Below are 26,821 nucleotides of genomic sequence, written 5' to 3' on the forward strand. Positions count from 1 at the left end.
GATATCAATCAATGTTCATGGCAGGGCTTTTTCCTTTCCTTCGGTGAGGCGTTCTGCCCAATCTCAGTGTGGTGTCTCTCCAACCACACCGGGTCTCACACAGGGTCAAAGACTTCATATATTTATACTTCTACATATATATGTCTGTATCTATCTGTATGGTTGACTTTGCTTGAAAGGCAGCTTAAAAAGTGTGTTTTAGCATGACATTCAAGGCCACTGTGGTTCAGCCTGCTGTTCAGAGAGCAGTGCACCTGGAGAGGTGCTCACTTCCCTGCTGTCCTGCCTGCCCTGGCCTCCCTGCACTGCTGGCTGGATCTGGGCACAGCTGGGGGCCAGCACTGGTCGGTGCTACCCAAATGTGTGCCTTTATACAGGCCTGCAGCCTCTCCTCTTCCTCTTCTTCCTGCTGGGCTGTGACAACAAAACCCTGCTTTCTTCTGTACAAACACAGAGCAGCGTTCTCCTGCCATGCCAGCAGGACTGCTCGCAATGTGAACTCCTCTTCTTTTGAGGTACAGCTATTAATCATCACAGGAATAGATTTAGGTGGGAATAAATTAGGTTGGCAGTATTGTTGGCATGCAAAAGAGGCTGAGAGGGATCCTGCTGCAGTGCACTCATGTGTGGCTGCAATGGCAATGTGGTCACATCAGAAGGGCTGATGGTGTCTGCTCCCTACAGCCTGGACTTCAGAGATGAAAGAAATGGCCTGGTTACTAGAAAAAGGGCTAATAATCACCTCAAAAGGTTGATGTGCCCTGAGGCAAGGTCAGGATGTGCATGGTGTGTTTGTGTTGTGTATTTTTAATTACATTTACTCAAGGGGATGCCATAATCTGCCTCTGATCAGCTCAGGTGCCTCCCTGTGCTGCTCACTGTTCCATGGGCTGGCCCAGTGGCTCCCAGGAATGAGCAGAGTTTGTTTCCTTCTTTCCTACAGACACCTTCTGCACGTTTGAAGGCTGCTTAAGTAGCTTCACCCAATCCTCTCTCTCTAGACTTATGCTTACGATTTTCTCCAGCTTCTTGACTCAGCCTTGCTTGCTGGGCCTGTGGCTGTCCTCACGCCTCTCCTCCAGGCTCCTTTCTCCTCATATTTTCACAAATCTACAGGAAAAATGTGAACAGGGCACGGTGCATTGTTTCCAGGCCAATCCCAGCACTGCAAATGCTGTTTCCCTCAGTTCATACTTGCAGGCAGAAGTGCCTGGCCTTGCTGTGTGAGCACTGAGGGGTTTCACTGAGGGGTTTGATCCCAGGTGCTGAACCTTGTGGCTGTGGGTGCAAATCCAGACTCTGATGGCAATGGGGATAGCTCAGCTGGGTAGCACCCACAGCAAATCACAGTCCTGGCATCGTGGTGATGAAAGGAGGAAAATGAGGCCATCAGCTTTGGCTGCCAGGCACCTCTTCCTCTGAAACACCCACACTGCTGTCAGGGCTCATGCTAGTGCTGGTTGCACCTCCTGAAATGTCCCACTTCCATCTTGCCCTTGTGAGAAACACCAATCACTTGTTTTTAAAAGTTTAATAGTAATAAAATGGTTATATAAATAGTAATATAGTTAGAGTAATAATAATTTGGACAATTTGGATTAGAACAATATGAGACAATAAAAACAAAGAGTTATGGATGATCCAGGTACCTTTTCTGGGCAAAATAAGCCCGAAAAAGGACCCACCCATGTTAACAGAGGATTAACCCTTAAAAGCAACAGCCTGTTGCATATTTATACACCTCATACATGATGCATAAATTCCATTCAAACACAGGATTCTGTCTGGGCAGTGTCAGCTTCTTCCTCTGAATCCTGGCGGCGTCTTCAGGGCTGAGTGAGGTGGGAAGAAGTTCATTTCTTCTGATAATGGAGCAATAAATTCTCTTTCTCTTTCTCTGAAAGATTCAGGTGTCCTGTGGGTGCTGTCTCACTGTGAGTCCTCCCTTAAAAGAAAAAGTACCCTACATAGCATAGTTTCTATTTTAACATGATGTTATAACCTAAAACTATATTCACCACACGCTTAAGAGAATTAATACAGCATAACTTTCTAACACAACCCATATAATACTCATTTCAATATTTGCCAAAAGCTAATCACACATTTTTCTCTCCCTTTTCCCTGTAGCTCTGAGCTGGAGTTTGATGTGCCCGGGGGCTCCTCGAGCTCAGAGGTGGGTGAAGCCCATCCCTTGGTGCCAGCCTCGCCCCCCGCCTGCTCCAGCCCCATCCCGAGGTGGGCATCACTCATCAGGAGCCCCACAGTGTCCCAGGAAAGCTCCAAAACATCCAAAGTGGCTGATGGTAAGCAGTACCCTGGCGTGGGGGTGCTCCAGCTGCCTCTCTGAGGGTGCAGGTAGGACTGGGGGAGACTGTTCAAAGTGGAGGCTGTTCCTGCAGTGTGGCCAGGTTGTCTTTTTGGGGGGTTTTCTGCCTTTTTTCTGCCCAAAAGCACATTCCCACAGTGCAGGGTAGCCTGGAGGAGCTGTGCCTCGTGCTTGGCTTGCAGGGGTGGGAGGGATGTTTTCCCACCAGTAAAATGTTAGGGTGGTGTTAGGTAATCTGCAGCACTGCCTAGGCAAGGGTGAGGCTGGGAATCACTGGAGAGCTCTGCTTGCAACAGTTTGGGTTTCTACAGGTAGCTGCTGCATGGTTTTGTGCCCAGTGAAAGCACAGGGAGGAAAGGACATAGCTAGCAGGGAGGTGGGGAGGGGTTTGGGAGCAGTCTGCCTTCAAATGGAAAGAAACTCTTCTCTGGAGCTGGTCACAACTAAAAGATGTGCACAAAACAGCCAAAGACATGGTTCTGCAGAAAATAAAAGGCTGCCAGCGTTCCTTTCTTCCCATCTCCCACCACTCCCACATCCATATATGCATTTTTAATCCTAGCAGAAAAGAGGGGATTGTACACAGCAATTAAAATCCCCTCTTGAATAAGGATGCCCTTTGATGCAAAAGGACAGCAGCAGACCCAAAAGGTGCCCAGCAGCTTGTGGCTCCATGTAGCCACCAAAGGATTTTGTCCCTCTTCGTCCTGAGTTTCCCACTGCCCCCATCCCTGTTTGCTGGGCTGTTTTTCCTGCCCCATCCTTGTTTCTGGGGTGTTTTTCCTGCTCCATCCTGGGCTGTTTTTCCTGCCCCATCCCTGTTTGCTGAGGTGTTTTTCCTGTCCCATCCCTGTTTGTTGAGGTGTTTTTCCTGCCCCATGCCTGTTTGCTAAGGTGTTTTTGCTGCTCTCATGCATATTTGTTGAGGTGTTTTTCCTGCCCCATCCCTGTTTGCTGAGGTGTTTTTCCTTCTCCCATCCCTGTTTGCTGGGCTGTTTTTCCTGCTCCATCCCTGTTTGCTGATGTGTTTTTCCTGCCCCATCCCTGTTTCTGGGATGTTTTTCCTGCTGTCCCCATCCCTCTTTGCTGGGATGTTTTTCCTGCCCCATCCCTGTTTGCTGAGGTGTTTTTCCTGCTCCCATTCCTGTTTGCTGAGGTGTTTTTCCTGCCCCATCCCTGTTTGTTGAGGTGTTTTTCCTGCCCCCATCCATTTGCTGAGATGTTTTTCCTGCCCCATCCCTCTTTGCTGAGGTGTTTTTCCTTCTCCCATCCCTCTTTGCTGGGCTGTTTTTCCTGCCCCCATCCCTTTTGCTGGGGTGTTTTTACTGCTCCCGTCCCTGTTTGCTGGGCTGTTTTCCTGCCCCATCCCTGTTGGGTTCGGGGTCAGGCAGAGCTCGGAGCTGCTCATGCATCCCTGCGGATGCGCGCTGCCCTCTCCCGGCTGCAGCTGCTCGGAGAACGGAGCCCCTGCTCCGGGAATTTGGGGTTCTGCTCCTCCTGCCGCCTGTTCTCCCCAGCTCCACGTTTGCTCTCCGGCTTGTGCTGCATTAGCTTACCCTGTGTCCCCTCTGTTTCTGCCCAGCACTCCAGAGAGCCAACAGTTTCCAGTCCACGGCGTTAAATAAGTATCAGAATTGGAGGAGAAAATTCCAAACAAGTGAGTAGAGCCTGAGAAGTGATTGTATCTACTATTCATGCTGTTTTCCTGTCCTTTAGCTGTCTGTATTCCCTCTTTTCCTTTAGAGTTTCTGTGGTTTTGAGTCACAAGTCACTACTAGTTTTGTATTTTGAGAGACTAATTGAGAAAACAGAGATCTAAAACACACCAAATGTTTCTTTCCATTTTCTTACCCTCAAAAGATCAAACTCCCTTTCTGTGTGACTGCACCCATCAGCAGATGGTGTCCACTTCATTCTCCAGGTGGGAACACACAGTCCTGTCCCAGAGTTGCAGATTTTGTCTCTAGCCTGCCTGCACTGATCGCCTTTGATCAGGTGTGGCTCTGGGGCTGACCTGGTGTCACTCACTGGAAGTGCTCCTGGAGGTGCCTGTTGACACACTCCCACTGGTGCTGTCACCTCTTTTCTGTTGGGTAAAAAACCCCCAGGTGATATTTCTGGGTTGGTGAAAGGGACAAAGCCAATCCCAAGAGGTGAGATGGTGAAAATAAGTGTTAGTGGTTCTTGTCCTGTAGCAATTTTCCTTGCTTTGGGCTGACCTGCCTTTCCCTGTGGGAGTCACGCAGGAATGCAGTGATTTTGATAGAGATTGTGCTCTATTAATTTCTGATACACAGTGTGGTCACCCCTCCCAGCTGAGGTAACCTTCCTCCTGGGCTGGGGTCCCCAGACAAGACACCTGTTGTATTTGGGTTCCCCCCAGATGGGGGCAGGAATGATGGATCTGACTCCATGGTCTCAGAAGGCTAATTTATTATTTTATGATACTACATTATATTAAAGAATGCTATACTAAAGATACAGAAAGGATACTTACAGAAGGCTAAAAAGATAATAATGAAAACTCCTGACTCACAGCAGAATGCAATGAAACAATCACCTGTGGGTAAACAATCTCCAAACACATTCCACATGTGAGCACAACACAGGAGAAGCAAATGAGATAATTATTGTTTCCCTTTTCCTCTGAGGCTTCTCAGATTCCCAGGTGAAACTCCTGGGAGGGGGGATATTTCAGAGAATGTGAATGGCACAGACACCAGCCCTGGTTTCAGCCCTGCTGCCTGGGGCTGGATGTCCCTTGTGCTTGCACAGCCCTCACCTCCCTGCCTGTGCCCCAAGGACTGGCAGGTTCCTGCTGGGAATGGCCTCACCAGAGAGGGGCTGGGGGAGCCCAGCAGCCCCCAGAGCCCCCCAGAGGTGCAGCTGTGTTTGGGAGTGGGGGTGTTGGCAGGCTGGAGTGTGAAACGTGCGTGTCCAGCAGCAGCAGGGTGGGATCTGTGCAGGGAACTGAGTGCCTGGGCACAGGGACAGCAGGATTTGGGAATGGTGGGGACAGCTGCTCTTTAACCCTGCCCCAAGCTGCCCTCTGCAGCCACGGGCATTTCTGCTGCTGCCCAGCATCCCAGATAAGTTATGGCTCTGCTGCTGAAGCAGGCAGGATCCCTGTGCCTATGCTGGGACCAGTGCTCAAGCAGAGGCATTTCAGCTTGCTTTGAATGCACAAGAAAGCTTTGAGATTATTGTCAAGTCCCTGTGCTATGGGATGAATTTTTATATCTCAAATGACAAGATAAGATGCATTTCCTCTTCCTGGCATCAGCCTTGCCTTCAATCAGGTGCACATGAGCACTGTCACTGCCCACCCACAGTGCCCTGGAGGCCTGGGTGCCTCAGGATAACTCAGTAAATCTCAGTAGGGCACACACACAGCCATTCCATGCTCCTGAGAGGAGGCTCCCACAAGCTCTGTGAAGGTCTGTCCCTGCAGAGGCAGCTGTGCTAGACAGACAGACAGGGCTGCATGCCCTGGGACTGCCTGTGCCAGGAGGCTCTGAGAGGCTCCTGGGGTGCCCCACCATGCCTGGCGTGAGCAGGTGGGACACGGTGTCCCCAAGGTCTCCTGGCATCCCTGCCAGCCTTGGCTCTGCCTCTGGAGCACTGTAGAGCACGTGGGAATTGGCACAGACAGCAGAGTTTGGCTCCACCAAAGGCTTGGATTTAAAGTCTTGCCTGAATTGATCTCAGTTTTTAAAAGATCAGTAATGGTTCTTGATCCAGGTTTGTGTGTGGGGTAAGAAAGATTGTTAGAGAGGAAAGCAGAGAAGACTGGAGGGGGTGTCACTCTTAATTCTGACTGATTTTCAGCTTGTTCTCAGCAAGGGCATTACTTACAGGTTTGCCAATTAATTTTTCCATCATTTTGTTAAAATCTTCCGTGTGCTCAAGGGCTGTAGAGGGAGCTAAAAGCCTTTGAGAGGGAAGCAATGTGCTGCATGAGTCTGCCTGCAGCTCAAGTATGCTGTTAGAATGAGGTGTAAAGCACAGTCAGCATACACTGGGAGCAGAATAAAAGCTTTTTTTACTCTCTGGAGGAAGACTGTAAGTCATAGTTTCTATATTTAATCCAATTTGATTAAAGGAATTCATGTGATCATCAGTCACATGAAAAAAACCTCAGTCTCCTTTTCAGGCATATTTCCCCAAACACATATGTTTCATAAACAGCACAGGGTAGGCAGCCAAGGAGAGGAAATCAGTGTCATGGCTATATTGGCTGAAAGGCTCAGAGCAGGATATTACCTTTCAAAACCTTTAATCCCCATGCACGGCCACAGGGAACGCCATGCTCCTAATTTATCTTGGGATTTGGGGCCAAGAAGATCATGACAGTGCCCTAGGGAACTTTTTTTTTTTTTTTTTTTTTATTTTAAATCCTATTTTGAAAGCAAAGCTTTCAAAAGCTTTTCAGCATCTTGGTGGGAACAAAACTGTTTTCCCTGTGACAGGTGGGGGCTGTGGCTTTGTGTGGAGCAATGTTCTCATGTGTGCCCATGAGAGCTGGAGTGGGCAGGAATTCTCCCCATAGACTAATGCTTGGGTTTGGGAGTTAATGACTGAGCTGTGAATATACTTGTCATGTTATAGCTGGACATGATAATATCTTGGATCAGGGATACTTTTGTTTGTCCAAAGATTATTTGTTATGTAAAATTCCCATAGGCACAAGTAGGGAAAGTTCTCCTGCCTCCCTTCAGGTGGGTGTTGCCTCCTTTAGTAATTAATTACCCTGCCTGATCCCAGCAGATCTTGTTGCCTGTTGTCCTGACTTGGGGGACTTTTTTTCTGTCCCTGCTGCCTGCACGTGGATACATCTCCTATTTTGTCCCCATTCTGATGGACAGCCCTCTCAGGAGTCATCCATTTCCTTCATTTCTTGGAATTACCCAAAGTTCAAAAGTCACAGGTTGCTTTGACTGCCTCTGCTTCTGAGGCCTGAAGGCCCTCTAAAGAGGACTGGCTTTCCAGAAGTTTCCTGGAACTCCAAAGGTGCTTCACTACATCCAGCCCTGAAGTGGAAGCAGTTCAGGTCCTGAACTGAAAATATCAACATGTGTTTGGCACAGCAGGCACACACATATGTGAGTGAGGCCATAAACTTCAATGCTGCAGGTCAGTTCTTCAGGTTTAACTCTACTCAGGAGGCTGTTTAATCTTCTGCTCTTCTTCTTCAATTGCAGACTTCATTTTAGATATTTATAGACAAAGTCAATACCAATGGGAAGGTAAAAGTTGTGTATTTTGCAGGCTTTCCTCTGCTGTCAAGCAAGAAACCTGGGCCACAAGGGAAGGAGAGCTCAGGGAGCTGCCAGCATGGTGCTGCAGAGAAGCACTCCCAGACTCAGGTACAAAGGGAATTGTGCACAGCAGGATGGCCGGGACTCTCAGCAAGCTGTCCCTGCTCCTTTAAAGAGCTTTGGTCCTCACAGTGACCACTGAGGGTGGAGCCAGACTTGTGCTGTACAGAGGGAAGAGACTTGGATGTGATGTGCTCATTCCCAAATCAAGTGTCTGTGAGACTCAGGCCTCAGTCACACAAGGAGTTAGCCACTAATCTGTTGCATCAGTCATAAAATCACAGAGTAGTTTAGGCTGGAAAAGGACTTCACAACTCCCACTGCTCGGGAGCATCTTCTGGGTCCTTCAGGACCTCAGATTTCCATGGTGTTTTCTGAAGGCTTTTTATTTTTAGTTTTTATAAGAATGAGGAAGGGTGGGCCTGCCATGAGTGCAGCAGTGCAGGAGTCCTGACTGCCCATCCTGAGCAAAGAGTCCCTGGATCCAGGTGGAGCAGGGACCAGCCCACATCCTCCATGCCCTGGACACTTGTCCCACCTTTGGGTTAAACATGACTTAAATTACTTGACCTCTGGACCTGTGTTGGGAAAAAAATGAACTCTTCCACGTCCATGGTGGTGGCTGAGATCCGGTGCAGGACAATGGGGCCAGGAAGGGAAGGTCCCAGGGGAGCAGAGCTGCACAGCACTGCCTGACCCCATTCAGCTCCTGCCCTACCAGCACTGCTCACAGCCCTTTTCCTTACTCTGGAAAGCAAGGATTAACAGGGTGTTTATTTGTTTATTGTTTCTTACATTTTGTGGTTTTTTTTTTTAATCCAAAATCCTGGCCAGTAACAACTTTAGTCATCAAACAAAGTGCAATCATTATTGCCTTGCTTCTGCTGCTTCTGGGAAGTGAAAAGTCAGACAGATTAATGGCTTCACCCATGTGAATTTGGGTATCTGGCACAGAAGTGGAAGCAGGAATTCAATCTTCACAGCATCCATTATCACATAGCACTGATGATAAAATGCCTCCCTTTTAAGAAGGAAGGAAGAACTCTAGTTTTGTTCTGCTGGCTACATAAAGTGGGTATTTATCCCTGTTACTATCTTTAGCAGAAGATTTTGGTGGCTGGAGTAATGAATTTAAGCCTTTACCAAAGGAAAAATAACCACGAGAGGGAACTAATTTAATTGTATAAAACTACCATTTTACATTTTATAATCTTTCCTGGGTCACTTTTTCCATTCCTACCTGCACTACATAAACATGTAGTGTTTATTAGAAATTTGAAGAGGATGGATAATGGTCTCTTTTGCTTGCTCAAAACTCTAAGGTGATGCAACTGGAATGCACAGGAGAATAGAGCAGATCTGCTCTTGTCTGCTTTCCTGGAGATAGGATTGTTTCTTTCTAAAGAAAATATTAAAGGCAATTCATAAAGATGAATAACATTATTTTTAGACTATTAAAATTTCCACTATTATTAGATTGCTACTCCTAGAGAAATATTAGCCCTTTAGGGAGAAAAGCTTTTCTCACATTATCATCTACACGTGTATTTGTGTATAAATTAAACATTATGTTCATTACTATTATGCTGAGATTAAAGTGGAATAAAATATTTTATGAAATAGAAGCTACACAAAGCAGTGTTTTTATATCCCTAAAATAATTTTTTTTAATGTACTTCACAGTTGGCTTCTTACAAGAAATCACCAGAAATTTCAAGAGGACATTTCAAACCCTGCAGCCCGGTGTTTCAAAGAAAAGAAAAAGCCAGGGGGATGCCTGAAGACACCCATTGCTATGTTCCCCACTGTCCCTTTCAGAGCAGCACCACGGGCTCTCCACAGAGCCCTGCTGGGAATCAGACACTGGCTGCTGATTTTCCTGAGCCTGAAGACACAGACAGTGACAGCTCAGCCTGGGACTGGAAGGAAAAAACATGGAAATACACCTTTGAACCAGAGCACCTTAACAGGGAGACAAACACACGGTCATCTCTGGACTTGAAAGAGAAAGATGGCAAAGCCACCAGGCACCCAGAAGAGGAGTTTGAGCAAGAATTTAAGGAGGCAAAACAGAGGCAGCAGCAGCCCTTGTGTGGCTTAGACAGGACAGAGCCAGGAGGGAGCAGTGCAGGCTGGGCAAAGAACAGAGCCCCCATGGCTCTGGACACAAGGGATGCTGCCTGGACAAAAGAAGTGTTCAAACGCCCTGGCTGCCCTGGACAACTGCCCCTATTTGCAGATGGTTCTCCACCAGCTTCATCAGTGCACACCAAGGGTGCTCTGAGGGCTCCAGATGTGGTGTCCAGGGAGCATGCAGCCACCCAGCCAAAGTCCCCACTGAGGCTCATAGCCAATGCCATCAGAAGGTCCATTTGGGAGCCTCTGACCTCAGCTCCAGAAGGATTAAAGCAGGACTTGGACACCAAAGTCAAAGCCTCCTCAGAACAAGCCTTCTTCAGCTTCCCCAGTGCTCCTGGGTATTCCCTGAGCCAAAGGAACAGGAACAACAACAACACTCAGTCACAGCATCCTAAAATAAGGGAGTGGGCAGGAAAATACGTAGGAGATGGGAGCTCTTACTCAAATCAGTCTCGTTCTTCTGTGGGTTCAGAAGGGATATCTGTAAGGGACTCCAGGGAGGAGGTATCCTTCACACCCCACAGGCCCTCCAAGACAGCACATATACCTCAGAAACCAGCTTGCACTAGGATGGAGGAGGTCCCAGGACTCCTAGAAAAGTTCACCTTTGAGGACAGTCCTCTGGGGACTCCCATGGGTGAAATATGTGTCTGTAAGGAAAAGTCCACTCCCCTTTCTTCTGCAGAGCCCAAGGACAGTCTGGGTGACTGTGCACAGAAAGGGTCACTCTTCAACAGACTGAGAAGCAAAGCTCATGAGAGGGAACAGAATTCCTTGGTGTCATCTCTGCCTATCCTTAAGGACCATTCTCCAGAGAGGTTGTGCTATCCTTTCACAGGTGAGGACACCAGAGGAATTACTTTATTATTATTATTATTACTGTTATCATCATCATCATCACTATTATTTTTATTGTGTAATAGCACTTAACCTTTGAAAGACCTGTGCATGCCCATGCAGGCACACACCTGTGGTGTGCTATGTTTAATTTCTAGGTATTTCCTACAATTTTGTGGCTAAAGTTTAGGAGTTACTACAGATTTAAAGGAGTGGAGTGGGCTTGCAAGCAGAAGCATCTTGCTGGACCAGAGTTTGGTTTGCTGCTCCCTGCTGCTGGGACATGTTTGGGTCAGGGGTGGCAAGGCAGAGTGGCACGCTGGGCACAGCAGCTTCTGCAGTGACACCAGGCTGTGGAAGGGGGACGAGAGCAGGCAAGCAGAAGGACAAGCACCAAAAGCTCCAGTTTTTGCAGTGCAGAGTACATTTGTTTTCCCTGCATGAGGAACCAGCGACTGAAGCAATATGGTTGCAGCAGCAAGAAGCTTTGCTCTGTGTTTGTGCTTCCTCAGCACGTGTCTCCTCAGCTCTGCTGTCAGTGACCACTGTGGACATACTTTTGGGAGCTTTGCAGTGTCATTAATATCCCCTTGTTGTTCAATCTGAGAGGAGAGAGCACCTTATTGACCTCCTCTGACCTATTTGTGAGTCTATCTTGGCAGTGATTAAAAGGCATCAATTTTCTTGTTTGCTTGCTAGAGAAAGGTTAGTATTAAAACTGCAGACAAGTCCAAGAAATATTGATGCCAGACCAAGAGCAGTCTGAGTGATGTGAGCAGAGGCTCAGAAAGAATTAAGTGCAGCACACAGATTCAGGTGTGAAATATTTTTGCAGTAATTGGTATGTTGTGCTCATACTGAAATGGGAAAAGTTCTTGCAAGTTTGAATAATGCTTTACTTGATTTATGCTGAAAATATTTTGAAATAACATGCTGGTGTAATGTGTTGGATTCCTCTGCTGTCCAAGCCAGAAGAGAAATTATTAAATTATTACAATTATTGAATATAGGCAATACAAAATCTGTTTAGAAAAAAAAGAAAAAATGAAGCTCTAATCTAGTAATTTGCCCAGTGATCTGTTATCTTCAATGTTTCAACATTGTAGCTCTCTGAAGTTTTTAAAACATTCATATTTGAGTTAATCTGTAAATAGTAAAACTAGTAAAGAGCTGAGTCCTGTTTGACTCTCAGAAATGGCATTTCTGTCTCATACAGGCCCTTGTCAGAGGCCCAGGCTTGGCAAACTTTAGCCATGAAGTGATGACAAGGTTTAGGCACACACTTCTTGTTATTATTTTCCTCTCTTGAAATTTACTACAAATTTCAGAAAATTTCTTTAAGGGATAAAAGTACTTCCAGCACCTATTTCAGATTTTTGATTTACTACACAAATATCTTTAAGGCTTTTGTCCTCTGATGCTTCCTTTGTGTTCCAACCTGCAGTAAAACTGCCCCCAAAAAACTGATCAATACAATTGTTCAATCAGATGGCTAACTGTTCTCTCCTGAGCCTACTTGACCTTTTGAAATTCAAAAAAATGCCAAAGTGCCATGTTAATTACTGATACTTGAGGCAGGATAGCAAATTCAGCTGATGAGGAAATTTAACGTGCTGTGAGCTCTCTTTGCTGGTTTTGTGCTCACTCAGACTGGGAAGGGATTGCTTGCAAATGTTTCAGGTTCCCATTACTGCATTGTTGTGCCCCAGAAGCTCTGTGTGTTTGCAGTGTCTGCTCAGTGAGGACACTGCTTTTGCACTGATTTTGTATTTTAGAAGGGGAGCTGAGGCACTAGAAAATTCATTACCAGCATAAGACCACATGAGAAATCTGTGGAGAAGCAGAGATATGAAACCAAGCCAAGTCCTCTCTTTCTGCTGCTCATTCTTCTGGATTCCCACTGGCCATTCCTTCCATTTCCTACCAGCTTCCATCTCATTTTGGACACCAGTGCCCCAGGAGATGTGTGTAACTTTATCTCTCTCTCTTGTAAAACACTGAAGTTCTTACAGTGGTCAGGATTAATCCCATGACTTTACAAAAATATGCAGTCTTGGACAGTTGTGGAGGAAGCCAAGAGATGAATACAGCATCATGTCATCAGAACAATTCCTGCTCCAAGACATTCTGTGTGTTCAGGCTGCATGGCACAAAAGCAGCCCAGGGAGGAAAGGGCAGTGAGCTGTGACAGGCAGATGGACACCAGGGCTGGGTTTCCCTGGGAATCTGCAGGACAATCAGAAATGCTCCCACATCTAACTCAGGGCATCACCTCAGGAGCTCTTCACATCACAGCTCCCTTGCTTTCCAGGGGACCTCAGGCTACCTGGGAACATGAGTACCTTGGGTGTTCATGTTAAGGGAGAGGTTCTCAAAAGCATTGCACTTCCATCTGAGGGCTTGTTCCATGGGGAGGGAAAGCTCTAGCATGACATATGCTAATTTGGAAATGAGGGAGATGCTAGAGTACTCAGGAAATAAGAAATATGCAATAAATAACTCCCAGTCTGAAGGAATGCGATGCCTGGAAAGTGAAAGCCCAAGTCTAGAGGACTTGAGTTAATATTTGGAAAAGAACCTACATTTTTGATATCAGCTCTGCAGCAGCTCAAGCTTTAGGCTTGTCATATTTGGAGGCAAATTGTTATCATCTAACTTTAGTACTGCAGTTCTAAATGTCAGATCTTAATGACTCAGTAAAGTCCCTAAGTTTGAACATTGTTATGTTTGTTTTGTCCAAATTCTCACAGCTGTTGGCTAAGTTCTGCCTATCTCACCCTGTTTGGTTGGAGGGGGTTTTTTGGGTTTTGGTTTGGGGATTTTTGTTGCTTGTTTGTCTCATTGTATGGAGCAGGCTGCTTCTCCTCCAGACCTTGTAATGCTTCCTAAATTATTGATATCACCCAAAGGGGAGGACAATGGGATGAACACGTTTCATGGATTCTGAGTTTAAATAAGGGCTGGAGGCAAAAGTCCTAATTCAGCCCTGAGACCCAGAGCAAGGCAAAGAAGAAATATCTACACTGGGTGAAGGGGAGGAGATTTCAATCTGAACACACCTAGAAAGCCAACTGTTGCCTTGTAGATACAAAGAAAAACTAACAGTGTTAGCTTTAAATTATGTACATTTCCAAGATGGCCAGCTGTTAATCATTAACCCTGCAGCAGGTTGAAGCATAGAGACAGATGTTCCAAAAGAGGTTTTATTTTCTGAATTAAAGAGAATGAAGCTACGCATTAGACAAATTAAGAAGAAATTCAAATATTTACACCCAGTTGAAACAAGATGCTGGAAAAACAGGCAAGATAAAATTGCTGCAATTAAATGTAATTTAATTTATAATTCTGAAAGCATGTTTCTTCCAAAGGCAAACTTTGAGTTTTCCTTATGGAGTGTATTGTTGTGATGTACAGATTTTCCTGACTTCTTATGGCATTTTAATCAACAGCCCAATGATGTGATAATATTCCTAAAGCAGAAAAATAAGTGACATTTGTTTAGACATAATTAATGAAATATTTATGTTGCATGAGGCTGTGTGATAAAGCCCTGTTCTCTTAGTCCATTTGCTTCTGATTACATTTGTGATTTTTTTATATGACCAGACATTCTGACGCCAACTATTTTACACTGAGCAGATGTCATGTAGTAAAAATGGGTGCCAGATGCTACAAGCCACATAAGGGTAATTTGTTTAAGAGCTGGCTGAGACTTTGTGCATTCAATTACACTGTATAGTGAGCCTTATACAATCATTTGGGTAATATGGCTAACTTCAGATATACATTTTAATGAATGTTGAGTGCATTCAGAACAGCGTGCTACATGCAGGGTGCTCAAGGAATTAATTTATTTGTTTGGAGTACCTAGAAAAAAATAAAATATATGGCCAGAGAGTTTTTGACAGGGATAAAACTTTTAATTAGTGTTGTCAGTTGAATGTCCAAATTGCTCTAGGTGCTGCTGATTAGAACTCAGGGCAGGTGCAAAGTGTCTGTTTAAGTTAAAGAACAGTATTTTTTGCTTCACTGATCGTTTTATTATTGTGTTTTAGGATATAAACACATACCTGTCAGAAAACAAGCTACTGACTATTCTACTTCATCCTCTGATGAGGAGTTTGAATCCAAGCCTTCATTAACACAGAAGGTAATTTGAGTTGGAAACAGAAAGGTATTTCCCTAGTTGGGCTGTATTGAAAATTCGTCATATGATTTTGGTCTAAAACATGCAGCAGTTCCTCAAAGTGGGGATTGGAACATTGGAGGTTACATGTCATTACATTAAGACTGATGAACATCATCAATTCTTTTGCCTCTTTGGACCGTCAATTTCCCCTGGTTATACCAGCACTGACAGAGGAGGTCTTCATCTGACAAACAGAAATGTTTCACTGAAGCTGCTTTGAAGCTGATCCTTAAGTGGCCTTAAATAAGTAGCCCAACAAGCAAGCTATTGAAAAAACAAACCAAACAGATGCAGATTTCCTTTGGGGGAATGCAGATTCATTGGAGAAGAGCTGCAGGCAGGTTGCCTGGAAAACACTCTGTTTGTGGCTCACCCACTTGTGCTAATTAGGATAAATCCCCCCCCCCAGGCCCTGTACCCCAAAAGTGCTGACAGCAGGAGCTGGGGGCTACAGCCCCCTGAACCCTCCAACCCAGCTCTGAGGTGAGGAAACACAGCTTCTGTTGTCTGGATGGCTCACCAGAAAGGTGTTATATCTCTTTCCTGTGTAGGATATCAGTAAATGTGATTTATAGTATGAGGGGGCCTTTTGATTTGCTGCCTTTGGGGGTGGGGGGAAGAGGAAGGAAAGCAAAGTACTGAAAAAGACTGAAAAATATCTGTTCCAAGTGGGACTTTGAATGGAAAAAGTGGAGCCAAAGCAGAGCAATGTGTGGCAGCACTTGTCCCCAGTGGCTCTGTGTCAGGGTGTACTGGGATGGCAGGAATTCTTCATTCATCTTGCCTGTTACAGGAAAGGCAATCTGCAGTACAATAATGTCATGGAGAATTAAAGCAGGTTTAAATAAAATAGAGAAAAGAAGGGAGACATGGGAGCAAGCTGGATAGGAGTGACCCCAGCAGTTCAGGCAGGGCAGGACCAGGGCAGGGAGAAGGCAGAGCTCCAGGAAAGCTGCCAGAAAGGGGAAGAAGGAGCAGCTGTTGCACATGGGCATTATCAGTGGCTCAGTTTGGATGCACATTCCCCACTCGGTGTGCTTCTTTCAGCTGTCTCCCACCATCCCTTTTCATGCCACTTCTGGCTGCTATTTTGCCAGTTCCACCGTTTGTATCTGGCAAAACTTGGTGAGAATAATTTTAGTGACTTCGTGGCTGGTTAATTTTTAATTTTGTCCCATCTGTGGTGCTCATGTATCCTGCCTCCTCCAAAATGGGAACACCACAGCCTTGAAGCACTTCAGGACAGCTTGGGTCAAAGGCAAGATGGAGAAATGGCAAGTGATTTCCCTGGCAGGTGATTTCCCTGGCAGGTGATTCCCTGTGCTGTCCTGATCTCCCAACAGCAGCAACAAGTGCCCTGGGGAAAAGCAAAAGTCTCTGTAATGCAGCACAACAATGGCATTAGGGAAGGTTTCACAGGGCTTCAAGTAGTGTCCCATGATGTGAATTCACCACTTTAGAGCTCCAGCAATGGAAATAGGTTGCATTTCCCTAAACTGGTCCTTTCCCCAGCCTCTGCATGGCCGTGTATAGTGGGATGTTGTATACAGCCAGCTTTGTGATTTGGAAATGTTTTATTGACACCCGCTGAGGGCTGCCTTGGGAGCTTGTAAAGCTTTAAAGGCAGCATAGCAAATGTCTGTAAATGCTCCTACATGGCTGTTTCCCTTCTGCCTGCAGTAGCTGAGCCTGCTCTGGGCAGGGGATGGGCTCAGACTGTCCCCAGGGTCAGTCCCACCCTCAGGGGCTCTGTGGTTTTGGGGGAGCTTTGAGGAAAGCTGCAATGGCAGACTCGTGCTTTGATTGCCTTTTTCTTTCCCTCTGTGTCTCTTACAGGCAAAAAAGGCTCTCAGAAAGAGAAGGAAGCTGGAGAAGGAGACAAAGCAGTTGATTAAACAAGAGGAGCTGAAGAGGCTTCACAAAGCACAGGTGAAAATGCAGCTCACAGATGTCCCCTTTGTCCCCAGGAGTGACTGGTGAGGATGGGGGGACCCAAAGGGGCTCTGCAGCTCCCCTCACTCCTCAGCATGGCTCTCTGCTCTCTGTGCTGAAATGCCCCAGCAGCAGCAGGAAGAGGCCTGTGCCAGGGCCCTGACAAACCCATGTCAGTCCCTGGAGATCATCATAACTGGCATCATGATTTTGTAGATGTGCACGAAGAACAAGAGGGAATAGTGGCTGGAAATAAGAGAAGGGAACTGAAGAGGGAGAGAGATAGAAAGGGGAAGTAACATCAGCCCTGCACAATGTACGAAACTGAGCCATTACCTCTGTGCATGACAGGAGGATACAAAAATGCAGTGATGGCTTTTGTTCTCTCCCTGCTACAACAACGAAAGTGAATCATTTTTCCCCTTAATGACAGAGAGCCACTTCATTTTATACAGGCCCTGCTGTTCAGAGAATGCTAGGAAAGCTCTGGACTCTACTGATGTGTGATTATTTCCAATTACAGTTTAAGATTTGTACATGCACTTCTGCACAATTTGATCTCAGATGTATCCTGCTCAATACATGGGAAGAGAAGCTGTGTTTTAGTTTTTTATCTCAGAATTGTAAATGATCTCCAGGTGACATTAGATGCATATGTGACTACTCTTGTTTCAATGCTTTGTGGAAACAATGAAGTCCAAACTTTTTGAATGATCTTTTGTATTTGTTAGGCTGTTGCTGAGGGCTTGGCTTGGAATGCCCTAACACAGCCTGAAATGGGAACTGCTGAGCATCTCTCTTTGACATTTCAACCTTTTAAGGTGTTTCATGCTTTTTATCCCCACCACACCTCTAAAAGTCTTATTTCAGAGGGAATGGACAATGGATGTAGAAATCCTTCCTGAAGTGCCACTGAATTGTCACAGCTATTAGATCCTTTTCTTTCTGGGTCAAAAGCTGGTGAAATATGAAAGCAAACCAAACAAAATTCCCATGGACAATAAAATAGCAAGCAGAGCTTTCCAGCTGTAAACCTTCCCTATTTATATGAGCTTTACTAATGTAATATCTCAGAATATATGTCTCTGAATGTGAAAATATTGACTTTTTGCACCTTGTGAGACACAGAAATGTTGTGATCTCTTTTTTTACAATGGGAGAGCTAAAACTCAGAAAAAGCTGAGGTTCTTTTGGTGCCTGTGATACTTAGATAAAGTTGTGACAGGCACCTGGTGGCATATTTGAATTGCTTAGGTGCCTGGGACACGCAATGAGTTGGCAGGAGCCACGACTCCTCCAAGACCTTTCCAAGCTGTTTCTCTGAGAACTGAGGCCATCTTTTGGCTCTGAATTTTGAAGCTGTGTCTGTAGCTTTTCTATCATTACATTTTTGCAGGCAATCCAGCGCCAGCTAGAAGAACTGGAGGAAAGACAAAGAACTTTGGAGATTTTTGGTGTCGAACTGGAGAGAGAACTAAGAGGAGAAGCAGGTACACAAAGCAGTTTGCTTGTTCAGTGGTGGGATTTTTAACCTGTTCCAAAACACAGGGTTTTAATGGTTGTCATGGAAATAGTTTGGTGCAAAATCCGAAAAGGAACAATAACTGGCACGACAAAAATGATTGATAAACCTTTTTCTCAAACTCTCTGTTAGCTCAAGCACCTTTACATTGAATGCTTTAAATTTTCTGTTGGTTATCATAGATTTTGAATTAATGACAATGCTATTGAATGTGAATTTACATTTCCCCCAACACCACCTCCCCCACACTTTTTTTTTTAAGTCCCATCCTGAGCTAAATTTCATCTTGTGGAGGGAACCGGTGAGGTTTCCAGGAGCTATATCTCAGTTACCAAGCCAGCAGCAGCCCGTGCCTAGTAACAGAGTCTTTAATGACTTTCCTGGAGTGTGAAATGCCATTAATATGATTAGAGCCAGTGGCCATGCTATAGCAACAGCAGGCTACAGGCACAGACCCCACCAGCACAGCTCTTCCCCCAGAGGATGGCAGGGGATGGCAGCCTTGTGTTCTCCTGACAGGCACTTGCACAACAGATATGTTTTGGCACCTGATCTTGTTGTTGTCTTAACCAGGTAATCCAGTCCAACCCCTCCATGCTGGTCTTTTGACCACATTTCATAGCAGCTCTCACCCCTATTCTGAACACTAAGTTCAGCAAGAGAGCATTCACCCAACCTTTCATATTTATTAACTAATTTCCTAGAATTGACTGTGTCAGCCTATTCCAAATTTTATCTAAAAATTTATAATCTATTTTTCTTAAATGAAATCATAACCCTTTATCAAACAGCACCCCACTCACTGCCTGTGAGAAAGTCTGCTAAAAAGGCTGTGAGAATTACAGAGTTAGCTTTTTTCTTCTGATTTTTATGAAGGTGGTTCTTTTTTGTAAATCTCAAAAATATAGAGGGACGAGAAGCTTCTAGCTCTTGGGATAGGCACAGAATGCCAGGATAAATGGCCTAGAGCCACTTCTTGTTGTTGCTGTTTTGACAATCGCATTTCCTAAAGAAGGCTGCCTGCCAAGAGATCGATGCTTCTCATTCTCTTACCATCCCTGGTAATTGGATTGCCCTCATTAAGGTGAAAGTACTGTTTTTTTCTCCCTGTTGATTGTTTGTGTGTAGGTGGCCAGTTACAAATAGGGCAGATACTGAAAGGTAGGATGTTACTGTCTCTCAATAACTCTTCTGGTGCAAAAGCCATGAGCTCCCCAGACAAAATGTGAGTGCTTTGTTGCTCACAATAACATATGTGTAATGATGCAGGAACTGCTGAGTTTAATATTCTGTTCAAGCTTCCTAAAAATAATGAGCATTACTTTTTAATGAATGACCAGTGTTTATTAGGTTAAGTTGTATTTAAGCAGGTCTGCGCTTATGCAATTCAAGTGATTTAATAGGTATTATTAAGGTAATTAGAAAACGATCACAGTTCAGCAATAATATTGAGCTGCAAAGGTTGTGAATAACCAAATTTAGAGGCAGGCCTGCAAACAGCAGTTTGCAGTGACATTTACGCAACTCTCCTCTAATAATTCTGCAAGCCTGGGATGAATGGCCTCTTTGTTAGGGGGAGTTATTCATTAGCTCCTCAACTGAATTAGAAGAGAACATGCGTGGGTGCGAAACAACTGCCATGAAGACTGATGAGCAAAATGAGATTTTGATGATCTTGTAATTGTAGTGACAATAATTCATGCATTAGGGAAAAAACCACAAACCCAAAAAAAACCACCCCCAAAAATGAGAAGAAATAATATCAGTCCTATGAATAATTTTTCATGTTCGTTATTTCCTTTATTCTGGTTCAAAATACCAAATAATAAATCACTGATGTACCATTGCTTTGTTTTTCACTGACATTTGTGAAGGCTTATGGAGAGCTTCTGCCTACAAGAAAATACAGAAATAAAAATCTCAAAACACGTTTTCCACTGAAATTAGCATAAGGGTTCAGTTGACTAATCAAGTCATAAACAATGATGGTAAAGAAGAAAACCTATGTTGAGAGAACGTTAGGAAATGTCTCCATGCTTTGGAAGGTGAATAAATATCTGCACATGTTGGAGCTAGTTTTTGATTTCACAAAAAACATATCTGACGTGTGTCGGAATTTTCAACAGAGTCAAAAGAAATCAGTTGCAAGACTGTAGAAATAAGGAATATGAGGTTTAACTGTACCTAAAAAGGTGCAAACTGGCCAAGATCCCTTTACTGTGTGATGACTGTAAGAAGGGACAGTGAAGCATCAACCTGAGAAGGTTCAGGTTTTGAGAGGAGTGTTCAGTAAATACTCCTCCACAGCCTATATACAATTCCCTCAAAAGTGATGAAAATAGAAATGCCTCTGATGTAATAAGAAGAATGGCTGACTTTCAAATGGATCTCAGTCAAGAGACTTTTGTAAACCAGGACAGGTTTGCTTTAGCAATGCTGTAGGGAAAAGCCAACATGGCTCACAAAACAAACTCACAAACTTTTTTTCCTCTAACCTATTAAAAATATCTGTCAAACTATATCATCCAAAATGCTTCTTTGGTTTGTTCTGCCCTTGGAAGGCATTGAGCGCTCCATCAGACTTAAATAAGTATTTAAATTGCTAGTAACAAACATATGAAAAGCTCAGGGGGAAAATGCCACTGGGAACACTTAGGGGGATTCTGTGGGATGGAGGAGGAGGCAAAACAAGGGCTACTTTTATTGCATCTTTTTGTGGATTTTATGAAAACGAGTGTTTTTTTGCAAACTGCAGTATCTTTGCTTACCTCAATCAAGCTACAATACACAGTCTTTTATTAGAGAGACAGAGTTTCTAAAGTGTGGCAGCAGGCAGGAACAGGCAGAACAGATGTGGGAGGTGTGCTGGCTGTGCCATCAGTGTTGCTGTAACTCTGCATCAAAGGGAGATGGGGTGGCTTTGTTTTGTGAAAAAATGAATGGGAAATGTGAAGTCACGAGGATGTTAAAAAGGACAGCAAGGAAAAGAAATACATATGTGCTCTGACTTGCCATTTGAAAACACCCAGGGGTTCTTCATTGCCAAGGAGTTTTGTTCAGATGGTATTTTAGGAGAGTAAAGGTCCTTACCCAGTGAGAGAGATCCACCCTCTTCTACAGCGAGGCAGAGTCAAGCTGTGAGCTCTTTGGGAGAAAGGCTGTCCATCAGTGATGCCCTGTGTTATAAAACCACCCAGTTATCACAGATTTGTCATTGAAAGCAGACGCAGATTTAGAGGCCAGTTGACAAGTGAAGGGAAATTTGGAGAGAATTTGCAGTGGTGTGTCTGATGCCCACTGGAAGCAGGGATTAAGCTGCCAGTGTGCACATCCTGAAGGCAGATGGTGTTATTGGAATATCCACCAAGACACAGTTCAGCTCTGAAGCCCAGTTTCAAAGGAGACACTGAGCTAAGGGACAGAAATAGTGCCCAATATGTGATTATTTGAAAGGAAAAACTTAAGGACAAAAGTTTTTTAAAATCCAATGCATCTTTAGCTGCAATAAGCCACAAGTGTCAACCAAAAATAGACAAAAATGTCATACCTGTTGTACTCAGCCATTACTGGGGTAAGTCACACCAAAACCATCTCCATTTGGAGTCATGTAGGCTTACACAGGAGAGCTTAGTTGGCAAAAGCATTGGAAAGAAAGCACACTGAAGTCTCCTATTTCCCACAGATTCAGGCACAAAGGATGAAAATCAGATGCTACATGAATGGTTTGAGCTGGTCATGGAGAAGAATAAATTAATGCGTTATGAGTCTGAGCTCCTGATTATGTAAGTAAGAACAAGAAGTATTAAAGATGGGAGGGGAGAGGGAAAAATGTACTCACAACTCACACCTGAACACCTTCCTGTGTGCTGCATTTGAGACAGCTGAGGAATAAAATCCAGAGTAGCTCTGGAGGCCCTTCATGTGTGTGTTCAGCCCTATGCAGAATTACAATGTGGGTGCCACCAGCCAAGCACAGGTGGTTCAAAGCCTTAAGCATTGCTGTGCATGGGGGAGTTTAACCCCATACCTAATGTAAAAGGTGGCAGTGGTTCTCCTGGAGCTGCTCTGGAGATGTTGGCACAGGCAGACCTTTCAGCTTTGGCAAGAGAAAATACCAGATAAACACAACACAGAATCCCAGAATTGAAATCATGTTAACATATATGTCTTCATTGAAAAAAGCTGCTTCTTTAACATACTTTTTGCTGCACCCAGAGCCCAAGAGCTAGAATTGGAGGACCACCAAAGCAGGCTGGAGCAAAAGCTGAGAGAGAAAATGGCCATTGATGGTAAGTCAGAGGGGACAGTGTGTTGCAGCCCACAGGGACAGACTGTGCCAACTCTGCTTGCTCCAAAAAGGGTGGCTGAGGCTCCTGTGCTCCCTCAGGCAGCTCTCCAGGCCAGCTGATGATGGACACCAATGGAAAGTGACTTCTTCTGTCACCTAAGAGAAGAGATTTTCTGCTCTTATGCAGCATTGCTGGGCACCACAGTGTTTTGGGACTGCTGTGAAGTACTTGGGATTACAGCCTGGGCTTGTCCTTTCATTTGGGATTTGAAAAGGAGTGTGGGGAGGAGCAATGCAGGGAGAAGAGTGCTTCCATAGCACCGAGTATCCCAAAATATCCTGATTTGTTCTAGGCATGTGGATTGCAAGTGATGGCAGGTTTCACTACATTTTCTGAAAAATGCTTTCCATTTCCTTACAGGTACTACATTTTATGTAGGGATTTTTACCTTGTGAGCTAAATTTAAACTACAGCTTAATTGCTTCTATAATTAAGTAGTGCTTTTCCTATCCCTTCCAGTCTAAATTTTGTACCAGATCTACTATAGACTCTAGGAACCCTAATGATCAAATTCAAGTGGCCCAAATCCAGGAGAAAATTTTCCTAAGCTGTAACTTTAACCATACTAACTGCTACTGACTACATTTGTCGTTGATGATAGTGTTAATTCAAGCTGTGCACCAACAGTTAAAATGCAAACAGTGATCTGGTTCTTAACCTCTTTTTTGTGGCCTTTTAGACAGCCTTAAAGATGAGATGGATCTGAACGAGGAGGATGAAATTTTTACCGAGATGATGAAAGTGGTTGAAGAAAGGGACAGACTCGTATGTGCCTTAGAAGAGCAGAGAGTGAAAGAAAGAGCAGAAGACCAGCACTTTGAAAGCCTCATTTTATCTACAGGTTATCAGCTGAGCAGGATTTAAACAGCCACATGCAAATAAACATCCTTTCAGCAGTATTCCTTCTCACGGAGATACACTCTTCTGGAAAATGAAGGAATTCAAATTTTAAATTAACTTATTTGGGAAGCACGTCATTTTGTTATCGAAAGCTTTAAAGCAGGTCTTTTGCTTAGACCAGAGACAGTCATTTCACTGTGAGCTCAAAGGATCACTGGGATCCAGATTTGGACTTAATGTGTCTGTCTGACAGGCACCAGGGCCAGTGAAAGGGAAATCAGAGCTCCATTATGCTCTTGGAATTTTATTTTAGTGCTGAGAGTAGAGTTTCTGAGGAACATGATGACATCATTTAGTATTTCTGAGACAGCCTTACTCTCCATCTGTTTGTCTGAATCTCTGTGTGGCTTTGTTAATATTTTGGCACAGCCAAGCCGTGGTCAAGTATAGAAAAGTCAGAAAACAAGCATCTCATAAAAATAGGGTTAGTCTTTATTTCTGGTGGAGGAAGAGTCATTTGACTAATAACTACATATGAGCACTTGCTAAAATGACTGTAAATGCAACACCAGAAATTAATTTTTCAGGTATTTATAAGTTTTATTGCACTGTGTATTTTTGAACAAGAAGTTAAAGCATTATTAAATGCCTGCATTTTGTAAAAGTGTAAGGGATTATCAAAGGGGTGACTATCCTTACAGCTGTTACATGCACAAAAAAGTTTCTGTATATCAGAGACTAAGGTCTTTAAAATCAGCAAAAAGATAATTTAAAAATAGTAATTCAGTCCCAATTGGACTATAGGGCAGAATTTACTAGGGCATACTTTACAATTTCTTCACAAAACACATCACAAATTGTATTGTTGGGTGTAATAAATGGTATAGTAGTTAAAGACTTCCCCGACAACCATCCCATAAAAGAACTGCAAAAATGTTGAGTTTTTAGTATCAACATTTGAAAGAAAATATTGTGAGTGTATTTCAATTACATTTATCCTGCTGCTTGAGAATATATGCATATTTTTTGCTTAAAGGGACCATCTTCTATCTTTTTTGTACACGCATTTGTAGATATTGGCAAAAAGGCATGCAGAAATTCTCCTAATTTAAGTAACTTCTTAAATCTGAGATAATTCTGCCAATTTAAGATTGGTAATATTCCCAGCTGTATGTGTGATACACTAGATTTTCAAACTGGAAAAAACAAGAAGAAACTGAAAGACTGTTTTTTGACTATCATTTTACCTCGTGCTCTGAGAAGATTTGATGTTCTCATTATTTTGTGAATGGTGCTAATTTGCAGCATCTGCCTGTGGTACAGCCAAAGATAGAAGCATTCCTATTAAAAAAGCTTTAAACTGAAAAACCTCTTGGTGGGTACTGGTAAAGTAACAGACACACTGGATCCTGTCACAATAATTTCTGAGTTATCTTTAGGGTTGGTTTGGTTTTGGTTTTGTTTTTCATTCTTTATTGCAAGAAATTTGAAATATCCTTTCTAAAGGTAAAAGCAAGATTTTGCTATTGGTCACAGATAAATAATATACCTCTGTTGGTGCAAGCTTTATACTATTGCTCTGCAGTATTTATTTATATCTATTTATTAGACTGTTTGGAGAGGGTAAGAGTGTCTGATTGCATCTTACAGTTTGGATGTTGTCTCTGATTTTGATTGAAAAATGTGTATTTCTAACAGCTGTGTACAGCAAAACTGTGCCTTGTAGAGTAGACAGCTGTATAGGTTTGGTACATAATTAGCAATTAAATATGAATTAAGATTTTAAACAGTGTTCTCAGTGACTGTAACTTGAAGGGATACCCTTAAAACACAGCATTCAGGGCTTTAACATACAATTTGTCTTCCATCACAGTGAAAAGATATGGAAGAAATACTTAAATGTTTTCCAAAATTTACCACCAGACTTTTTCCCCCTCTCATTCATAGGCTAAGCATACCTGATCTTCAGATGACATTTTTACTGAGATGGATTGCAGTGATTGATTCTTTAAACTAACTATTACTTAAGACTGACACAAAGTAGGAGAGGCAGAGCAGCAATAAATATTTTCATTTTCTCTGTTGAGATCTGCTGGTATTTCCAGTTTGGTGGAGAAAATTTCTGGGTTTTATCACTGCCCCCAATCCTCCCTCATGCAGTCCTGTAGAAAAAGACAGTCTAAGAAATGTCATCATTTTCTGTGAAAATCATAATGATTTCAAGGTATTTTTCAAAAGTTTGAAAGCAAAATTCTTAGAGCTTTGCAAAGGAGGAGAATTCTGCAGAAATCTCCAGTTATATCAAAGATTGGTTTTCTCACCTCACTTTTACAATTAAGTAGTCCCATTCACATTAGTCTTGCTGCTGCAAATATGCCTTGAGATTTCAGTTTACAGCAGATAGATACCTGTTCAGCTATAAAACCAAACTCCAAAGGGTGCTTTCCCTTGAGCTTCAAAGACTTGCACTCTTGAGAGTATCAGAGTCTGCAGGAGCTGAGGGCCATCAGAACTTTATGGACATCAAAAACATTCTCTGCTAAAGAAGCACTTTTCTAGATGCCCTGTGGTGGTTACATGTGTTCCACCCAAAACTGTCTGCTCTTGGGTGGAAAAACCTGTCAGGCTACTGCTGCCCTGCCTGATATTAAGTACCTCACAAGATCAGACCCAAAAATAAACTGTGCAAGTGATTTAGAAAATCGTAAACTCCTAAGTCGTTTAAAGCAGGTCTTTGTGTATAGTGAGAGTAGAGAAGGGGGTTAAAAAAAGGAGAAGCTATGTGCACTGTTGCCAGGTCAATTTATTATGGCTGGTTTCTACTAGAAATGTATTTAAACACTGGTTTGGTTATCAGTTTTCTTGCTACTCAATCTTCTCTGTAACTTGGCTCCCTAATTTATAATATATTTGTTCATTTTCAAGTTGATGGCACTGTCATTTTGGGGTATAGCACTGTCATTTTGGGGTATAACGTGATGTGCTGGAATGTACTGAGTGTGTCTAAATGGGCTGGTTGTGAGAAATTATCTATTTGAAAGAATAAAATTCTGGCTCACTCTTGAAGTCCCCAGATAATTTCCATAGAAATTTCTTTCTACTGACACCTACAGCACAATAATGTGAGATGAGGACAGATCTTTGGCTAAAGAAATTAAATCATCTTCTGAACTCATGTACTGGTAAGTAAATCACAGCATCTTGCCACGCACAGATTCCTTTTGTGGTTCAGAAATAATGACACTGAGGTTAGGGGGCATCTATAACAGAAGAGATTACAAACCCCAGGAGACCAACAACTTCCACACATGCTTACACAGGAATTCACCAGCTGCTTTCCTTGGGCTTGACACACAAATTACAACA

At 43.6% G+C, this 26,821-nt stretch overlaps 1 protein-coding gene across 3 annotated transcripts in view; it reads left to right on the forward strand.

Moving 5' to 3' along the window:
* The window catches only part of MICAL2 (microtubule associated monooxygenase, calponin and LIM domain containing 2), a 92,834-nt gene extending 66,369 nt beyond the window's left edge, over positions 1-26,465 (forward strand). For all 3 annotated transcript variants that reach the window (XM_063160608.1, XM_063160607.1, XM_063160609.1), the window contains 10 exons: positions 2,131-2,306; positions 3,912-3,986; positions 7,598-7,695; positions 9,331-10,624; positions 14,679-14,773; positions 16,649-16,741; positions 18,141-18,234; positions 21,949-22,048; positions 22,482-22,555; positions 23,295-26,465. In XM_063160608.1, the coding sequence (XP_063016678.1) occupies positions 2,131-2,306; positions 3,912-3,986; positions 7,598-7,695; positions 9,331-10,624; positions 14,679-14,773; positions 16,649-16,741; positions 18,141-18,234; positions 21,949-22,048; positions 22,482-22,555; positions 23,295-23,479 (2,284 nt within the window). In that variant the 3' untranslated portion in view covers positions 23,480-26,465. The remainder of the gene's footprint in view (positions 1-2,130; positions 2,307-3,911; positions 3,987-7,597; positions 7,696-9,330; positions 10,625-14,678; positions 14,774-16,648; positions 16,742-18,140; positions 18,235-21,948; positions 22,049-22,481; positions 22,556-23,294) is intronic.
* The last annotated feature ends 356 nt before the right edge of the window (positions 26,466-26,821 follow it).

The sequence above is a fragment of the Melospiza melodia genome, chromosome 6 (assembly GCF_035770615.1).
Source record: "Melospiza melodia melodia isolate bMelMel2 chromosome 6, bMelMel2.pri, whole genome shotgun sequence".
NCBI lineage: Eukaryota > Metazoa > Chordata > Aves > Passeriformes > Passerellidae > Melospiza > Melospiza melodia.